Source organism: Canis lupus, chromosome 33 (assembly GCF_003254725.2).
Source record: "Canis lupus dingo isolate Sandy chromosome 33, ASM325472v2, whole genome shotgun sequence".
NCBI lineage: Eukaryota > Metazoa > Chordata > Mammalia > Carnivora > Canidae > Canis > Canis lupus.
The window spans coordinates 27935503-27954235 of NC_064275.1; the positions used below are offsets into that span (position 1 = coordinate 27935503).

Consider the following 18733-nt stretch of genomic DNA (forward strand, 5'->3'; position numbering starts at 1 on the left):
ATCACATTGTTTTATGGATATTTCCAGTCTGGTACCCCCCTTCCCCATACACACACACACACACACACACACACACACACACACAACCTCTATTTCTCTCTAGTTTGGTTAGAAAGGTGTGTCCTTAAAAATAAAAAGATAAAAATATGACTTTTAATGAAACAAAAAATCTGTCACCTGTTTCACAAAATAGTTGATGGAAAGAAACAAAAAGGAGGTTCATCTCTATGTGTGCATTAGTTTGCACGTGGTCTAGGTGGTCTAGGTGAGAAGGTCTCTTGGAAGTCCTCCACCCTCCCCAGATGTATAAATAAAAGAGCACCCACTAACGGTGGGCCATTACCATCATCTGTGCCTCTGATTGACGTCTCCCAATGAAGCATAAAATTTCCTAAGTGGGGTAATTGTGACAGATTGTGGAGAGAGCCCAAATGTTTGTCTTTCCCATTTCTTAGGTAGGAGTCACAATGTAATTCATGACCTTTCATCATTATACCTTTCTTCAAAAACCAACCTTCACTCTACTTTGTGTGGATAGAGGGAGGAATAAAAAAGGCCAATGGAAATTTACACGATGTTGATGATGATGCTTATTGAGTATCTATAGTGTTCCAAATACCATACAGATATTATATGAGATGTGTTTAATCTAATCCTTACCACACCGTGAGGTGGTGTTTGAGTAGATTTCCGGGAAAAAGAACCCAGGCTTTGTTATGTAATGATTTTGAGGTCCCGCAACTGGTAAGTGTAGAGCCAAGGTTCCAACCTTGAGCTACCCAATTCTGAAGCCTGTGTTTGTTTTACTAGCATATGTGGTCGCTCACTGTAGCAATTTTTGTCAAAAAATAAGCTCTAGCAATTAAAATGTAGTTTGCCCCATTGTATTGAAGTTTTGTGAAGCTAGGTATGATTCTAGTATAATCTCCACCTGGTTCTAAATGAAACTGCTTATATCACCTAGACGCACCACTGAATTCCTTCCCAAGACGTGCATTTGTTGTTGATAGCCATAGGCTAAGGCATGTTTTAGCTAGAAGAGGTGCATGTTTTAGTATTTCCCAAAGGTGAGATCAAGTTTCTGATCTGTTCAAAACAATTGATTTTTTTTTAATCTCATCCCCAACAATCTGAAGGTTTTTCCCCTCCAAGTAGAATCCTCGTATTTTCAGAAGATCCTTCAAAAATACTGTATGTTAATAGAAGGGAAATAAAACACATACTTATGTGAGACACACGAAAGGTATCTGTGAGCCATAAAAGTGAGTCAACGTTCTCTATTACACTTAAACCTAAAATTCTGGGCCTATAGGACTATATTGTTAAAAATGGTAATTAAGTATTATAAAAACGATGGTGCAAAAGAAATACCTTCACTCCTGAAGTCCATCTACAGAAGGAAAGAGTATTTGAGCATGGCACGGTTAGCCTGAAATAAGCTAGATGGGCACCACTGCAATGTAAAGAAGCCAGAGGGTTGTCCCCTGGGATTGCTGACTGGTTACCTGTACATGATCCAAAAAAGTAGGAGGGCCAGGGCAGGACTGCAAGTTGACCACGGCCATCTGTGAATCACTGAATCTCCACTAAAGGAATTTTTCTGATCAGGCACATAAGGAGGAGGACACTGGAAGGAGAGACAACTATAGTAACACAATCCAAGCAGAAAACAAGTGAGAGAGTGACAAATGACCTAGGAGACCTGGGGAACTCAATCCAAGTCAGTTGTGGGGTCAAGTAAGAGCCAGTACAACTTTTGCAGCAGAATTCCTCAAAGGCCTGGGTCCTGACAGCGTCAAGTACCTCGGCAAAGTGGTGTAAAGAGGATGCTGAAATTGGAAGGATGGGCTGACACTCTGTGTGAGAGACTGTGGCTCCAGATCTCCTCTCCAGCTGCAGGCAGCTGTAGGACTGTCCCACCCCATCCAGGAAAAGGCTGGAGGTCCATTTTCCAGACAGGGTAAAACCAAGTGCCTCTGTTCTCAGGGACGCTGGCACAGTGCGGGGCAGCAGAACCTCCCTGCAGACAGGCCCGTTACGAGACTGTATCCATGCTGGGTCTTCGGGACCCCAGCTTTCTTAACCACTCAGCTTCTACAAGCGGACAATTGGGGCTTCTCTGCCCAGGCAGGAAGTAGGAGGATCTTTCTCTGGGAAATCTGGCCAGCCCAAGAAGAAAGTCTTAAAGATACTGACTTTGGAGCTTTCCCAACTAAACCATCCACTCAGATCCACCCTACAGTGATTGGGCGAGCTGACAGGCTCCACCCCCCACACTCAAAGCTTCCAAACACTGTTCAGTCTCCAGCTTTTAGAGTCAGCCAGCTTCCAGAGCGGGCCAAGGTAGACAGTAAGCCCATGGTAGCCCATCTCTCCCACTGACAACCAGAATCCCCGGACAAAATACCAAAAAGCAACTACCTCAAGATTCTGAAAAGCAAATAACAGGGAGAATGGGGAGCTCAGTTAAAACTTGAAGCGAGTCCAGGACAGTGGCAGTGAATTCTCTGGTTGGTTTGTTGGGTTTAACCCAAGGGTGGGCCAAACTAGGGAACTGAGCAGCATGCACAGGGAGCAGCTCCAAAAGAAACCCATCGTTCTGGCCAAAAGGCAGGAAAGAGGATCGCCTTCAAGCTGAACAAAGGAGGAAAATGCCATTCCCTGCCTCCCTTCTTTGTCTCCTTGCTTTAACTTAAGCAAGAAGCTAAAACTCTGAAGGAATCCCATCTAGAAAGACGGGCCCATGGGAGCCAAAGAATGTGTGGGAAATCTCAATGAGAAGAGCCAAAGAAGGAGATCCCCTAATTCTGTGCATGGAACAACACAAATCCTGGGCTGCTTTCAAGCTGTGCAGAGATAGAACACAAAGCACTGAAGCTGAGCAAGGCTTTGAGGACTGAACTACAATATAAACCACCACTCAGTTACCCTGCAGTGACTTCTTAGTCCCAGATTAATCTTGGAGTGGTCCTCAGAAGGAGCACTCTTTGTCAGAAATGAGGACTGAATTCTATCACGAAAAGGAAAATATTCATAGTTTACTGAGCTTCAACTGTGCATAGCCCCTGACCTAGTTGCAATAACGGAAACCCTGAATATTGATTAAAATATCATTCTGCTGGGAGGACGGGATGGAGAAAGTGGCCATGTGATGGGGACAGGGAGGGGAGAGAGGATAACATCTCCCTTTCCAGAGTTGGTGTCAAACACCAAGAATTAGCCACACAGACATAGACTACCCAAACAATAGGCTAAAATATAATTAACTAGTATGTTAAACTGCCACTTAAGTGAGGAAAATGGGGGTGGGAGGATGGGATACTATTTGTTTTAATAAGAAACCTTAAAGCTAATTGACTTTTTAAATCATGGGGATGCATAACTTCGATAAGCACAATTTTTTTAAAAAACTGAGGTACAGGAGCACCTGGGTGGGTCAGCCGGTTAAGCTGACTTTGGCTCAGGTCATGATCCTGGGGTCCTGGAATCAAGCCCGCATCAGGCTGTCTGCTCAGTGGGGAGCCTGCTTCTCCCTCTGCCCTAACTCTCTCACTCTCAAATAAATAAATAAAACCCTTTTTAAAAATTGAGATATAGGAGCACCTGAACATGGCCACTCAGTTCAGGCGAGCTCTCCTTAGCATTCAATTGTTTTCATGCATCCAAAGTCCTCTGGAAGGAATGACCTCTGATAATCAAACAAGAGAGTGCTGTTAAAAGCCAGAATGGGGGTGCCTGGGTGGCTCAGGTGGTTGAGCGCCTCCCTCTTGTCTTTGGCTTAGGTCATGATCTCAGGGTAGTGAGATTGGGCCCTGCCTCAGGCTCCGGGCTCAATGCAGAGTCTATTTGTCCCTCTCCCTCTCCTCCTCCCCACACTCGTGCTCTCTCCCTCTTTGGCTTTCAGATAAATAAAATCTAAAAAAAAAAAAAAAAAAAAAACATAATGAAGGGGTGCCTGGCTGGCTCAGTCAGTGGAGCATGCAACTCTTGATCTTAGAACCATGAGTTGGAGCCCCAGATTAGGCATAGAGATTACTTTTTTAAAAAAGGTAATTTATTATTTTATGATATAGAACTATCAGTTTGACCAAATATTTGCTTACTGTGCAAAAAGAATAACGTCTTCTGTATAATGGGCATTCAATTAGTATTTGCTAATCAATTAGTATTGATTGGCATATTCTCTTCTTTAGTGAAAATCTATCACGGAAAAACATTATTATTGTCAGAAAGTCACTTGGTGAGCACAGAGCGAGGTCAAGGAGTCAGCTGGACAATCTTCGTGGTACCCATGGTGTTGGATGCAGCCATTTCCCCTAGAGGGATGGACTCTTTTGACTCCTCTACTCATGGGTCAGGGTGCCGCAGGGACAGGCCTAGGGTGGCACTGCTTGTCACCTCTGACTCCCTTTCTCTGGTCCCATTGCTGACCAGTTCCCCTTCTAATTCACTTTCTTACTAGCTCCTATTGGGCTGCAGCTGAGTCTGGGAACCATTCTATTTTAGGTCTGGCTAATTTGGTTAGATGTGAAGATGACATGGTGGTTATACATTTTTAAATGTCCTTGTCAATTAGAAATGCAAACTGAAGTATTTATGAGTGAAATAACATGATATCTGGATTTTTGCTAAAAATACTACAGGGAAAGGCAAGAGGTAGGAAAGGAATAGATGGAATAAAATTGGCAAAATGTTGATAATTATTGAAGCTGGCTGCTGGGTGCACAGATCTATTATTCTCTCTACTTTTGTGTATATTAGGAAGATACCAAGATAATAAATACCAAGATAATATGAAAAACAAAAAAGAAAACTTGTCTCTTTAGAGAATGTCTTTGAAAAAAAAAGTCTTTGAAATTATCAGAGTAGAATTCCTCCTTCTTTAACATTATTATTATTGTTGTATTTTAGAGAAATATACTCCACTTAGAAAACTGACCCCGTGGTGGTTGTTCAAAGTGATGGAGAAATCTATTGACTAAAAACGATATTAGTTTTCCGCATCTCAAAGAACCCTGAAATGCTAAGGAAGGAAAACATGGCCTTTCTGAAAGATAACATAATAATTTAAAAGGAGGAAAGTAGGATTCCTAATAAAATGTTAGTCTAACCATTTCAGATAAAACTTCACGCATCCTTGAATAAAACAAGACCTACTTGATTGATGAAGCTTAGCAACATGCTTTCTCCCTTTCGCCTTCCAGAGGCCGTTTCTCCATAGTAAAGAAGTGCATTCACAAGGCTACCCGCAAGGATGTCGCCGTGAAATTCGTCAGCAAAAAAATGAAGAAAAAAGAGCAAGCTGCCCACGAGGCTGCCCTGCTTCAGCACCTGCAGCACCCCCAGTACATCACTCTCCATGACACCTATGAGTCCCCTACATCCTACATCCTGATTTTAGAACTGTAAGTACAGGCTTTTCTTAGGGGATCTCCAGCTGTTTGGGCTATTTATTGTCTGCTGGAAGTGGCAGTCACGTTTTGTACAACGTCCTGCGGTGTACATAGTGTTGTACGTCCCATCCATTTTATAAAAATGTGGTTCCCATTTATCAATTAGAAAAATCAGCAATAAGGAAGATCCTTACAACTAGGGAAGCTGGGACATGAACCCGTATCTGCCACGCTCTGATTCTCATGTTCTTTCTATTATGGACTCGTGGACTGGGCAGGGGTTTAGGGAAAGTTTATCAACAGTTGGCTTATTGACAGGGGTGGAGTTGAAATGAAAGAGGGGTTTGTGCATCGCTCCACTGCCACAGCCTCCACGGTCTACCACCCAAGAAGTTCCTTTTAAAGTGGAGCCTTGGGATCCCTGGGTGGCACAGCGGTTTGGCGCCTGCCTTTGGCCCAGGGCGCGATCCTGGAGACCCGGGATCGAATCCCACATCGGGCTCCCGGTGCATGGAGCCTGCTTCTTCCTCTGCCTGTGTCTCTGCCTCTCTCTCTCTCTCTCTCTCTCTCTGTGACTATCATAAATAAATTAAAAATTAAAAATTAAAAAAAAAAATAAAGTGGAGCCTTAACCTGGGGATGCCTGGGTGCCTCAGTCCGTTAAGCATCTGCCTCAGTTCAGGTCATGATCCCAGGGTCCTGGAATCAAGCCCTCTGTCAGGCTCCCCACTCAGCAGGGAGTCTGCTTCTCCTTCTCCCTCTGCCCCTTCCCACTGTTCTCGCACTCTCTCTCTCTCAAATAAAATCTTTAAAAAATAATAAAAAATAAAGTGGGGCCTTACCTTTGAAATAGTCCACTCATTCCAGATTTTCTAGAAACTCGGGCAATCATATACTTGGCCCCGGAACGCATCAAATAAAGCACATTCTCTGCCACTATGGCCCCCAAGCTAAGAACAGAGATCGTGTCCTGTGGTTCACAAGGGTCTAACAGAGGCTAAAAAGAACAAAGTCCTTTCAGAAGTATGGAGCCCTCATAGAAATGTCATCAGATGCCTGCCAATGACCCTGCACCCAAGACCAGTGCTGTGTATGGCTCCGCATGAGCCTATGTTCAGAAGTGCCCCCAATTACAGCTTTTCAGTTGTCATTTTAGTGTGGCTCTTGTGTGCTGGTTTGTCCAGGTGTTTGTGTATGAGGGCCTTTGAAGCAGTAACCTAAAATTTATTTATGTTGAAAAAAAGACATCCAAAAGGCGAAATATCTTTAGCTACATTTTTTTAATTGGTTGAAAAGAAACAAAACAGAACCAACTCTATTAATATTTGTAATTCTTTTGTGATACGTTACATAGCTGTGTAGTAGATCAACTGTCACCTTGGATTTAACAAACACACTTATAAGCAGGCTGCCAGAACCGAACCTGTTTCTTGGGAGCTTCCTAACTCAAAAGGTGTATTTTGTTGGCAGTGAACTATTTTCATTTACATGTGACAATGTGTGACACCCGAGTTCCAGTAAAAAGGTATCATCACTTGCGTATCAAGGTAATAGGGCAGACCCAGGACCCTTTGCCCCTTCACATTGGCCAGCTTGCATCGTTCCAAGGAGCCATGCCGATTACCAGGCTGCCACAGTGCAATTCTTGAATGAAGAGCCTGGACTCTGATCCCAGCTCTGTGATTTGGGGCAGGGCCTTTAGATTCCGGGGCCTCAGGTCCTCATCTGTGAAGTCTGAAGAATTATTTCCACTTCTCAGAGATGTTACAGGGATTAAATCAGATGAATGGCGGATTGAGCCAGTTTAGCAAATGTTTACTGAGCACTCCCTGTGGGCCAGCGTCTGTGTGGACCTGGGCCCGCGGGGAAGGAATAAAGATGAGAAGATGGTGGCTCTTGTCTTTGAGAAGTCCAAAGTCTGATGACGAAGACCAATCGGCAAGTGAATGATTTCAGTTTAACGTGGCAAATGCTGAGAAAGAACCATGTATTTTGGAGAGAGTTGCTGTGAGAGAACATAGAAATGTGTTTGTGGGACTAGAGGTCCAGGAAAGATCAGTGGAGAGGCCGCGCCTGAGGTAAACCCTGTGACCAGAGATCACCTCCTTGGTGGCCACCCGAATCTCTTGTAGAGCTTTTCTCCGTCAGGCAACCGAGGTTCTGATCGCCTAGTTTGAGGGGGGCCTGGGCATCTGCATTACCCAAAAGCTTTGAGAGTGAGCCTGGTGCTGAGACGTGCAGGTCTGGGAGCAGTGCTGCGAGAAGGGTGGGGTGCACCTAACCCAATCCTACTTCATTCCATGCTTATCACACCCACCCCACCCTTGGCAGGGTCCTAGGGCTTCACTCCTGTCAAGGAGAGCAGCAGGAGAGACCAGGAGGGAAGGAACCGGCTAGAGAAGGGGAGGGAAACTTGGCTGGAGTGGGGCGGGGTGGGGAGGAGGTAAGGTCGTTTCTGCCTCTGGCTCAAGCTCCCCTGCCTGAGCATTTCTGGGGAATGTGCCTTTGTCAGCTCAATGCACAGAGAATAGCAGTCTGACATCTGGTCAACTCCTTCCTTAAGAGGGCGCGGGGGACCTGGAAATACTGTTTACTGAGCACTTACGACTGCTACCAATTATGTTCAAAGGCCTCATTGTCTCACTTGATTCTTGCACGGCCCTCATAACGTGATTGCTGTTGTGATTTCCAGTTTAAAAATGAAGAAACCAACACGGAGTTTAATTGACTTGTCCCAAGCCCCCCGGCCTCTAGGTGATAGAATCAGGATTCAAATCTGGATCTAGGGATCCCTGGGTGGCGCAGCGGTTTGGCGCCTGCCTTTGGCCCGGGGAGCGATCTTGGAGACCCGGGATCGAGTCCCACGTCGGGCTCCCAGCATGGAGCCTGCTTCTCCTTCTGCCTGTGTCTCTGCCCTTCTCTCTCTCTGTGTGTGACTATCATGAATAAATAAATAAAATCTTTAAAAAAAAAAATCTGGATCTAGCTGGCTCCACCATCCATGTTCTCGGTCACGGGTTTTACGATTAGAAAATTGCTCAAAAGGCAAAGGATCCAAAAAAGGGTCAAGATTGCATAAGACAAACTTTGCCCACTTTCTATTTTCCTCAACTGAAAACTGATAAATGAAAGGAATTTGCACAACATTTTTGGGGCAGCTCACAGCCACCAGGTTCCAGTGAATCAAAATTCACTGGAACTGGGCTGAAGGCAGATGCTCAAAGGCTGAGCCCCCCAGGCGTCCTGTTAATCAGAAAGTGCGCGCTCTCTCTCTCTCAAGACTTTCTCTCTTTGCAATCTAACCTTTTAATGGAGTGTCAGACCTTTCCCCTCGTGAGAAAATTTCAAGTTCAATAACATAGAATGTGTCTTCAGGTTACACAGATTTCTTCCGTGGAGCACATCACATGTGTGATTTTTAAATTAACTGATTTTAGTTCTAAACATTAATTTGGGGCTCTAACTAAAATATGCATGTGTGGGGCACCTGGGTGGCTCAGTGGTTGAGCGTCTCCCTTGGGCTCAGGTTGTGATCCCAGGGTCCTGGGATCGAGTCCCACGTCGGGCTCCCTGCATGGAGCCTGCTTCTCCCTCGGCCTGTGTCTCTCCTCTCGGTGTCTCTCACGAATAAATAAGTAAAATCTTACAGATAAGTAAACAAGCAAACAAATAGATACAATATGCATGTGTGGCAGCATAGACCTCCGTTTGTAAGAGGGAGTAGGAGAGATTTTAAAGCTCTGACGGATTTGTATGAGTCAGCTTGCCATTTCTTTACAGACCTACTTCCTTTGCCTTTTCCTCCCCCTTCCAGGATGGATGATGGCCGGCTCTTAGACTACCTTATGAATCATGACGAGCTGATGGAAGAGAAGGTAGCCTTCTACATCCGGGACATCATGGAAGCTCTCCAGTACCTTCACAACTGCAGGGTTGCCCATTTGGACATAAAGGTAATAAGCAATAGCTGCCCTCGCAGGGAAATGGCTAAGTCCGACCTGTCACTCATTTACCCTTGAGAGATGTACAGTCTAAGTCGTTTTATTGACATAGATTAGAATCCTTACAAATATTAAACGGAGACTGGGTCATCACACAACTTTGAGCATGTTCTCCGTGAATTAACACACCGGAGTCACGGTGACATCTGGGGTGAGAGAAGGTGGGGAAGCTTCTACCACTTTTACCCCTGACATTTTGGAAGGAAGCCCATAAATGTCAGGTCTCTGTGGTGCTCCAAAAGAAGCCCCCGTTTTCCAAACTGAACGTTTCATTCTTTTTGTGAGCCAGTGGAGAAGCAGGGGGTAGTTGAGAAGACATGATTTGAAATGTCAAACAGCTTCTCTGAAATGCTGCCCAAACTCAGAATTCAGTCTAGTTTTTTTTTTTTTTTAAGATTTTATTTATGTATTGGAGAGAGCAGGAGAGCCCAAGCGTTGGGGGCCCGATGTGGGGCTCCATCCCAGGACCCCGGGATCATGACCTGAGCTGAAGGCAGGTGCTCCACCCACTGAGCCACCCAGGCGCCCCAGAACTCAGTCTAGTTTAAAGGCGCCCGTGTGCTCTGCGTAGGCAATTTCTCGCGCTCTAGGCTTTGTCACAGAACAGCAGAGCCGTGGGTGAGCCACCAGAGTCCTGCGGGTGGTCGGGACGGGGAGCTGAACTTGCCTTCTCTTCTCCCTCACGCCCGCGTCCCCTCAGCCCGAAAACCTGCTCATTGACCTACGCATCCCGGTGCCTCGGGTGAAGCTCATCGACCTGGAGGATGCTGTCCAGATCTCGGGTCACTTCCACATCCACCACCTGCTGGGGAACCCCGAGTTTGCTGCCCCGGAAGTGATCCAAGGCATCCCCGTCTCCCTGGGCACAGACATCTGGAGCATCGGGGTTCTGACGTATGTCATGCTGAGTGGGGTGTCCCCCTTCTTGGATGAGAGTAAAGAGGAGACCTGTATCAATGTGTGCAGGGTGGACTTCAGCTTCCCGCACGAATACTTCTGTGGCGTGAGCAATGCTGCCAGAGACTTCATCAACGTGATCCTACAGGAGGACTTTCGGAGGAGGCCCACGGCAGCCACCTGCCTGCAGCATCCCTGGCTGCAGCCTCATAACGGCAGCTACTCCAAGATCCCCCTGGACACCTCCCGCCTGGCATGCTTCATCGAGCGCCGCAAGCATCAGAACGACGTGCGGCCCATTCCCAATGTCAAGAGCTACATTGTCAACCGGGTGAACCAAGGGACGTAGCTGTCTCCTAGCCCTTGGGGTTCCACATGGAAGTGCAGTGTGAACCAAAGCAAGACTGAATGTCTGTAAATAATTCTGTTAGTTCACTCCATGCAGTTCTCTGGCTTGAGAGATGTACCTCTTAAACCTCGTCAGTGGTTATTCAGGGTCTGGGCAGCAGTAAAATTACCCTAAATCCAGGGGCTTTTCAGAAGGTCAGTTAGAAGAGAGAAAGATGCCAAGAGTCACCCAAAGCATTAAAGAGGGGGGCAAGGATGACAAGAATGTTAGCTGTTATAAAGTGTGAACAGTGCGTTCCAAAATGCGTGGTTAACTGGGCAAAGCCGAAGCTCACTGTAGTGAGTATCGACGGTTTCTAACTCTGCTGAAATTTTAAGCAAAAAAAGTTCTATTTAACAGAGATGTCATGTATGTCAACTATTCTGGTTTAGATTACTTAGATATAGTTTCTTAATAGGATACATATACACATACGGTAAAATATATCCCATTCAGGTTTCAGAGTTTTATAATATAGAGGTATATATGAGATCAATCATAAGTAACTTTGAGTGCTCCAGTTAAGACAGTAATTTATTTACCGAAGCATTACATTGTTTTGACTAAGCACAATTAGATGACAAGTTTTTTAGAGCATTTTATAAATCTTGTATAGAAATCTTTTACCAGAACCTGTGCATTAAGAGAAAGCAATGTTACCCTTTTGCAACCTGTGAATGAGAAGATTTTTCTCTCAGTCACCACTATTTGATTAACAGAGGTTCTGTATATGAAACGCTACCCCCAAATTCACTGGCAGCTCAGAGTTAATCTGGCAGGAAAGCCTGCCGGGAAATCAGTCCAAATACAGTTAAGAGTTGTGGGGCTATTTTTATGTCTACACTCGGTTCGAACTAGGTAATGAATATAACAGGTTCACACAAAAGGGCAAATAGAAACCTTTCCTACGGTTCCTACGAACAACGGAACAACACTTTCTGACTTCTTCTACAGCTGTAGAATGCAGTGCTCAGAAAGGTGGCTTGCTTTATTTCTAACCCCTTGTGGAAGCTAAGGGGTACTTACCAAAAGGAGGCAGCCATATAGGCCTTTAAAGGCCTGGTCCTAAGTCCTTTTTGAAGCCATGGAATAAAATCTGATATATCACTCTAACAGAGCATTGAGTTTTAACTGTGATTGCCGTACCTATCACCACTCAGCCGCTGATATTTCCCCGGACCAAAAGGACTAATTGCACTTTTGAGGCCAACGCTGCTTTCTGGCATGTATTCTCCACACGAGGTGATTCTGAACTGCCCTTTACCCCACTAGTGGGGGAAAAAAAAAATTCAGCCTGGGCATTTCATGATTGTTTTTCTTTGTTTTGGGGGAAGATTCGGGGTTTTTTTTGTGTTGGTACATGATCCACCCTTTGTTTTCTGGGATGTGTTTTGAAAATTGCTGTTATGCAAATAATATTTTAAGACTGTAACTCAAGTATGTGTCCTCAAATCAGGTTGAATGGCATCACTTCTCTCCTATGAGAGGATGGAGAAAATTCGAAGCGTGTGGCACAGAAGTGCGGGCAGAGAGTTTAGGGAGGATTAATAGAATTACAAATCTATCTAAATGAAAAAGAATGGTGGAAACGAAGCCTGAACTTTAATATATAAAAACACTTCTTCCCACAGCGGAAATGTAGAATTGAGAATACTCATCAGTCGACTTCCTCCTTCACCCTCCACCTCATCCCATCCAAGATTATAGATTAACCAATTAGTAGGAAGTACAAGCAATAAGACTAGATAGCACTTCGTATTTTTAGGATTAACCAAATACCTGGATACTGATTCCACCTGTATTTGGTTCCTAGTTCCAAATGACCCTGGGTCACCAAGGCGCCCTTGCTCCGAGCCCGCCCCTGACCAAACCCCCTAGTCTCCACTTAAACCTACGTGTATATACAAATACTATCTGATATGATATTTTAAAATTTAAAACATTTACTAAAAAAAAAAAAAAAAAAAAAGCCTTTTAGTAAACATGTCTTCATTGTGAGATCTAGCCTAAAAGAAGAGAGCCTGGTCCCAAGGGCTCATCTCGGGATGGAGGGCAGGTGCTGAGGGTTGCGAATACCCATCAAGTGCGGCTTGGCAAGGTCTGTCTTGTCCACTGTGTACGAGGACTACAGAACTCCCTGCTGAGTCCTTTAGAGTTTTTATGACCATGTAAGAGATGGGCTGAGTTTCTGCTGGAGAAGATGAGGGCCTTGGACAGTGTGCAGAGAGGGCACAGAGGAGCATTCGCGAAATCCTGTTGTGGGAGGGCAGCTGACAGAATGTTAGAGCCAAAGCTTCGATATCAGCGTTTACATCAGAACGTACCAGGGACGCCCCCGGTGTGGGCTTGCGTGGGATCTCCCCTCCTCCCACGTACACACGTTGGGGAAGTGAGGAGACAGGAGAGGTTAGACGTAGAAATGAAAAGTAGTCTGATTCTGTTAACTGGAGCCAAAGTACAATCATTAGACTAGAGTAAATTTAATAGAGGCCCTAAGAGAAAGGGTGTGTATTTTATATAGTTTGGTAACTAAAGAAAACTAACAGAGAGGTGCCCTGTCTGCAAAAGCCCCTGTTCCTTCCCCAATGCACAGCAGTCCTGCTTCAAGAATTCTCCAGAGCCAGTTGGAAATAACAAGGAATCCCTGCAGGTGGGGCTGGGAAGTGTACTTGAGGTTGCTCTGTGGGCAACTGCCTGAAGCAAAAAGGATTAGAAACCACTTTCATGTACCTGTTTTGCCAGATATTTATGACTTTGTGGTAGAGAGAGGAGAGAAGAGAAAATGGTCCACTTCCACCATAATTGTCGTAGTTCTTGAAATCGAAACTTCACTAGGAATTCGTGCGGGTGAACTTCCAGTTGAAATGGGAAAAATTAATGTTGGTTAAAGTCATAAGTTTCTTGCTTGGCTTATTATATTTGTTACATAGAGTTTTGGGGTTTGTTTCGTTTTGTAAGGGTGGGATGCAGAAAGAAGGAAGAGATCAGGGACAACTCATAATGCTTTTTTAAAGATATGACTTACTGCATCTTTTACATTTATTTCCAATTAAATAGATTTATATTCACTTACAGCTGAATGTGGGAAAATTTTTAAGAAAAAAAATTGTAATGTCGGAGGTGTCCTTCAGGACCCCCACAGCCATAACACTTTTGGGGGAGTAGAGGAAGCAGAGGAAAAGCTGGCTTCACCACTTTGTCGCTTTGTCATTCACAAAGCCTTTATAAATAGTAGTGCCTTTCAGAGGGGAGGATGGGAGATAAAGAAGCTCGTTGTACTTAGATTGACTGATACTGCAGCATTTTTTTTTTTATGTTAAACTATCTTTTCAATGAAAACATCTGAATATAGGGTGAGGCCAGGAATTCTTGAGTTTCAACCTCAGCTCTTCCTGATTCGTCCTTTCTTACAGAAAGTCTTTGTTTTTTCTGTCCCAAATGTCCCCATTGTTAAAATGGGAGCGCTGGTGGTGGTGGAAGGAGGAGGGACTTTAATCTCATAGGAATCTTGCAAAAATAGCATAGTTGGGATGTCTAAAAAATACTTTGATTTTCTTAAAGTGCTATACACTGCCAGTGCTAAGGATTTTATTGATAGTGACTTTGAACATTCCGGGTTTTCAATATTCATGTTTTAGGAAACCATTTGCAAACTCATAAGATAAATTGTGTAAATTGATTTTAATTGGAAGTACCAGGTGCTCTTTGTCTAAATGTTACTTGGTCTTAGCCTGTAATTTCAATCATTTGAAAAGCTTGTCTACAGAAAAAGGTTAGGAGAGCTGATGGTCTTGTGTGAATAAACTGTTTTCTCCAATATTTCTGATGGCAGACCCAGAATAGGATGCCCTCCAAAGCAACTGCTACTCTCTCTTCTCAAGCTTTATGCTCTGGAAAAATTGACAGAGACCAACTCAAACAGCCACTTTCCTCCCTGGAAGTGCAGAAGTGAGAATAAAGTGTTGTTTGATACCACAACTCATTTCCTCAGAATCTCATCAGCATCCCTTACATGGGGCAAACTACATGCATGGGTGTAGAAGTGAATTGAACTGTTGGATTTTGGAAGGAAAACCTTGGATTTTTTTTTTTTTTTTTGAGATAATCAGGTGTTTCAGGAGTAGCATATTTGCTTTCCCAAAGTCTCCATGATTCAGTGCTCATGAGTTAGTCATTCCTCGTTTGCTTGCCTACGTGAAAGTGCATGGAAATTTAGATTTGTGAGAACATGAGAGAGCAAATGCATTATAAACTAGATAGTGGTTCTATGTATTAACCGAAACTTTGTCCCACAAATTTGATAGAGGAGGAAATACTGCAAACATATGGGTCTCTGTAGTAGGGCAAAAGTGCAAACTCACCACTCCCTTGTTCAGTTTTGAGAAATGTGGGCTTTATTCCTTTTTCTCCTGTTCCTTTTTCTCCTGTGTAGCATCTCTATGGAGTCTGGGTTAGGCTAACTAACATAGTATTCGAGCTTCCAATGGGTTTATTTGCATTATGGCTTTTCTTAACTATTTAAAGTCTAGGGATCCTTTGGAAATTAATAAATCGGGGGGGGGGGGTGGTTAGAAAAGACAAGGTTCATACATACTCCACTAGGAAAAGGGAAGCTACTCTGTTAATATTTGTTTTCTAATAACTACAAGGCTCTCAGCTGTCTCGTTAATTCTAGAGGGTTAAAAAGAGCTGAAATTTGTCCATAGCACTAGACATTTTTAATAGGAAATATTACTCATGGGAGAAATCTATATAGAAATAGAACACAGAAATATCACAGGCCATGTTTTCAGTGAAAGGCATTTCTGCATTTTCCATGTGTATAGAAGTTAGAGGAGACGAAAAAGCAATTATTCTAAGACATATTTTCATCTTTCAGGGACACTTATGGAAAGTTTGAAATTAATACTTATGAAAGCCTAAAATACTCATAGGCTATCGTGTTTTCCTGTCAGCCTGTTCGTTGGGAGATTCTAAAATGTGATTCGATTCAGTTGTGTTCAAATGATCAAGATCAACTGTCTTTTCAGATACCTGTTACTTCTGAGGGTGAGGTTAGTTGAAAAAAGGGAGGGTGGTGGGGGAAAAGTGCAAATAAAATTCCTGGCGTCCCAACTTAACTGAAGCAAGCTAATTTGCTAGCCCAGGGATAGCTAGCATTAAGAGTTCCATCAATGCCTGACTTCTATCAAGAAATAAATCCACATCCTGGAGTATTATGGGGACTGTTACCATGATCTCAGAGACTGTGGTTATGAATTTGAAGTTAACAAAACATACATCTTCTCTTACTAACTTAAGCCATATCTGTCATCTCTGTGTCTGATTTTTTTGATCCTGGTGCTTTTACTTCTGTTTCTGCCAAACTCCAGCCGACTCTATGGGGAAGGTGAGTAACACCAGTAGTTAGGACAAATGTGAAGACTGTGAAAACCGAAACATACCCGTCAGAATGAGATCCTAGTCAGAGAACGGTAGTGATCAAAAATGCAAACTGTTGGAAAATATGGATATATGTACATCTGTACATGTATATAGTGTATAATATGTATGTATATGTTATTGCTCATATGCAGAAATCTATCCAGTTGAAGACAGCCCGGGTCGGTCAGTTTTTCTACTAGAAAACCTTTTAGGGCCATTCAAAACCATTAGGGCTGATGGGTGGAGTTAAGAGTCTACTCATGTGTGAACTGTTTGCTGTCCTTTGAAGTCCACAAAGAAAAGTGAACAAAGCCTGAAACATAATGGGACCATCGTTTAGGCTGTTTACCTAGGGTAGGGGTATCTTTATGTCTGAATAATTAATAGTTGGTTTGCAAACTGCCTTGGCACCTATTGGTTTTGAGTGACCCCCCTCCCCACCAGGTCTTTTGAGAGTTTGGAGGGCTTCTCTGGCCATTCAGATAAAGGGCCTTATCCATAAATGGATAGGTTTCCCCATAGGGACCATTATACATATACATATAAGTACATACTTCCATCAGGCTTGTAACAATTGATTTAAAATCACTCCACAGTATTGATAAATAGCTCTATATTTTCAAGGTGCAGAAGAATTCCACAGCCTTAATTATTTCAGTGTCTTGCTGGTCTGCCTTAAGTGTATCTTCTGGGTTTTTGGTTGTTTTATTATTTTTAAATTTTTCTGCAGTTCATTTTGTATGCACACAACGTCGTTTTGTAAAGGTAGGTTGTAAATATTTTATTTGTAAGTCAAAATCACCCATGTGTAATGTTGTAAAGTGATGACCTGCTGTCTTGTTATTATGACTATGGTAAATGTTCTAAGTTATGGATGAAACTTCAAAATGTACATCTCACAAGTTATGCATTCCTATAAATATACTATACTAAAGATATTATCTCTGGTGGTCTTTTTCTTTTTAATTAAAACCATTGTTCAAAGGAAAGGGTAATTTTTTTTTCTCTTCTCCAAGTATATGAAGGCTTTGACAAGTCGAAAATATCATGTTATTATTACAACACTTTTTGCCCAGGATTATGGGAGGAAAGCAACAATTTTGTATCCTGGAGAAGTATCCAAAGGTATTTCTCTATCCATTAAAAAAAAAAAAAAGTAACTCTCAGCTGTGTCATTCACTTCGTTCTGGTGTTCCAGGTACCAACTATGTTAGGAAATTGTCAAGCCGTTTGAGCTGGATCTCACCAATCTATGCATCATGCTATGGACTCTGGATTAGCCTATGCCGACGGACGGGATCAGGTCTGTGTGCGCCACCCAAGTGTGAATGAGGCTGATTCGGGGTACAATGTTGATTAGCTAGAGTGTCAGAGATGAAAAGTGTTTTGATCAGCTTATTTTGCCAACAAGAACAAAAATGTGGGTTTTTTTTTTTTTAAATCTCATTTATTTTTTTTTTTGAAGATTTTTTTTAAAGATTTTATTTATTCATGAGAGGCACAGAAAGAGAGAGAGAGAGGCAGAGACACAGGCAGAGGGAGAAACAGGCTCCATGCAGGGAGCCCAACGCGGGACTCGATCCTGGGTCTCCAGGATCACGCCCTGGGCCACAAAGGCAGGCGCCAAACCGCTGAGCCACCCAGGGATCCCCAAAATAGATAAGATCTTAAAAGAGACGCCTAGATTCATCCCACGGGCTGGTCAGCACAAAGAAAAGACACTAAAAATAGACAAATGGGGCAGCCCGGGTGGCTTAGCGGTTTAGCGCCTGCCTTCAGCCCAGGGCGTGACCCCGGGGTCCTGGGATCGAGTCCCGCGTCGGGCTCCCTGCATGGCGCCTGCTTCTCCCTCTGCCTGTGTCTCTCATGAATAAATAAAATCCTAAAAAAAAAAAAAAAAAAAGGAGGGGACACCTGGATGGCTCAGCGGTTGAGCACCTGCCTGCAGCCCAGGGCGTGACCCCGGGGTCCTGGGATCGAGTCCCGCGTCGGGCTCCCTGCGCGAGGCCTGCTTCTCCCTCGGCCTGTGTCTCTGTCTCTTACGAATAAATAAATAAAATTAAATATATAGAAATGAAGTCGGCATCAATGTAAATGAGTAAGCATCATGAGCCTCTAAAGGACATCCTTTAAAGCATCGCCTTCTACGGGAACCGCCCCCACCTCAAGGGATCTATTCCTAAAGACCAGGCTCGCTGGGATCTGCGGGTCAACTTGGCAAGACCCAGCAGCTCCGCACCCCCCCCGCCCCGCACTCATTACCCGGAGCCGAGCCGCTGAGCTACCCCAGCCGGGATGAAGACGTCATCCTCCAGCGTCCACGGGGCGCAGCGCGACGTCACGAACGGGGACCGGCCAAGCGCTTTACGGCCGCAGGAGCCCGCGGCCACGAAGGCGGGGAGCTCCATCGGGACCGCTCGGTGAGGCCCGGGCCGGGGAGCGGCGCGGCCCGGAAGCGGACACCCGAGGGGGCCCTGAGCCGCGGGGCGGGCAGGACTCCTACCGTCTGTCTGGAGAGCCTGCGCTTTACGGCTCGGGAATCAGGCTCGCTACGTGCAGCCCCGAACTCCAGCGACCCCATCCGCAGGCGGCGGGAGGACCCCCCCCCCCGCCTCTGGCGCGCCCGGAAG

At 44.4% G+C, this 18733-nt stretch overlaps 1 protein-coding gene and 1 long non-coding RNA gene across 15 annotated transcripts in view; one reads left to right on the forward strand and one right to left on the reverse strand.

The window, feature by feature from the left end:
- Positions 1 to 17044, forward strand: part of KALRN (kalirin RhoGEF kinase) — a 659950-nt gene extending 642906 nt beyond the window's left edge. For all 13 annotated transcript variants that reach the window (XM_035710078.2, XM_025474776.3, XM_049105377.1 and 10 more), the window contains 3 exons: positions 5205 to 5405; positions 9208 to 9346; positions 10095 to 17044. In XM_035710078.2, the coding sequence (XP_035565971.2) occupies positions 5205 to 5405; positions 9208 to 9346; positions 10095 to 10640 (886 nt within the window). In that variant the 3' untranslated portion in view covers positions 10641 to 17044. The remainder of the gene's footprint in view (positions 1 to 5204; positions 5406 to 9207; positions 9347 to 10094) is intronic.
- Positions 6657 to 18714, reverse strand: LOC125754250 (uncharacterized). 2 transcript variants are annotated; one of them, XR_007407953.1, is made up of 2 exons: positions 18366 to 18714; positions 6657 to 8329 (listed from the first exon to the last, which is right to left on the reverse strand). It is a non-coding gene; the product is annotated as an uncharacterized LOC125754250 (long non-coding RNA). The 2 variants fall into 2 exon arrangements; XR_007407954.1 differs by lacking the exon at positions 6657 to 8329 and adding an exon at positions 14955 to 18141.
- Between the last annotated feature and the right edge of the window lie 19 nt (positions 18715 to 18733).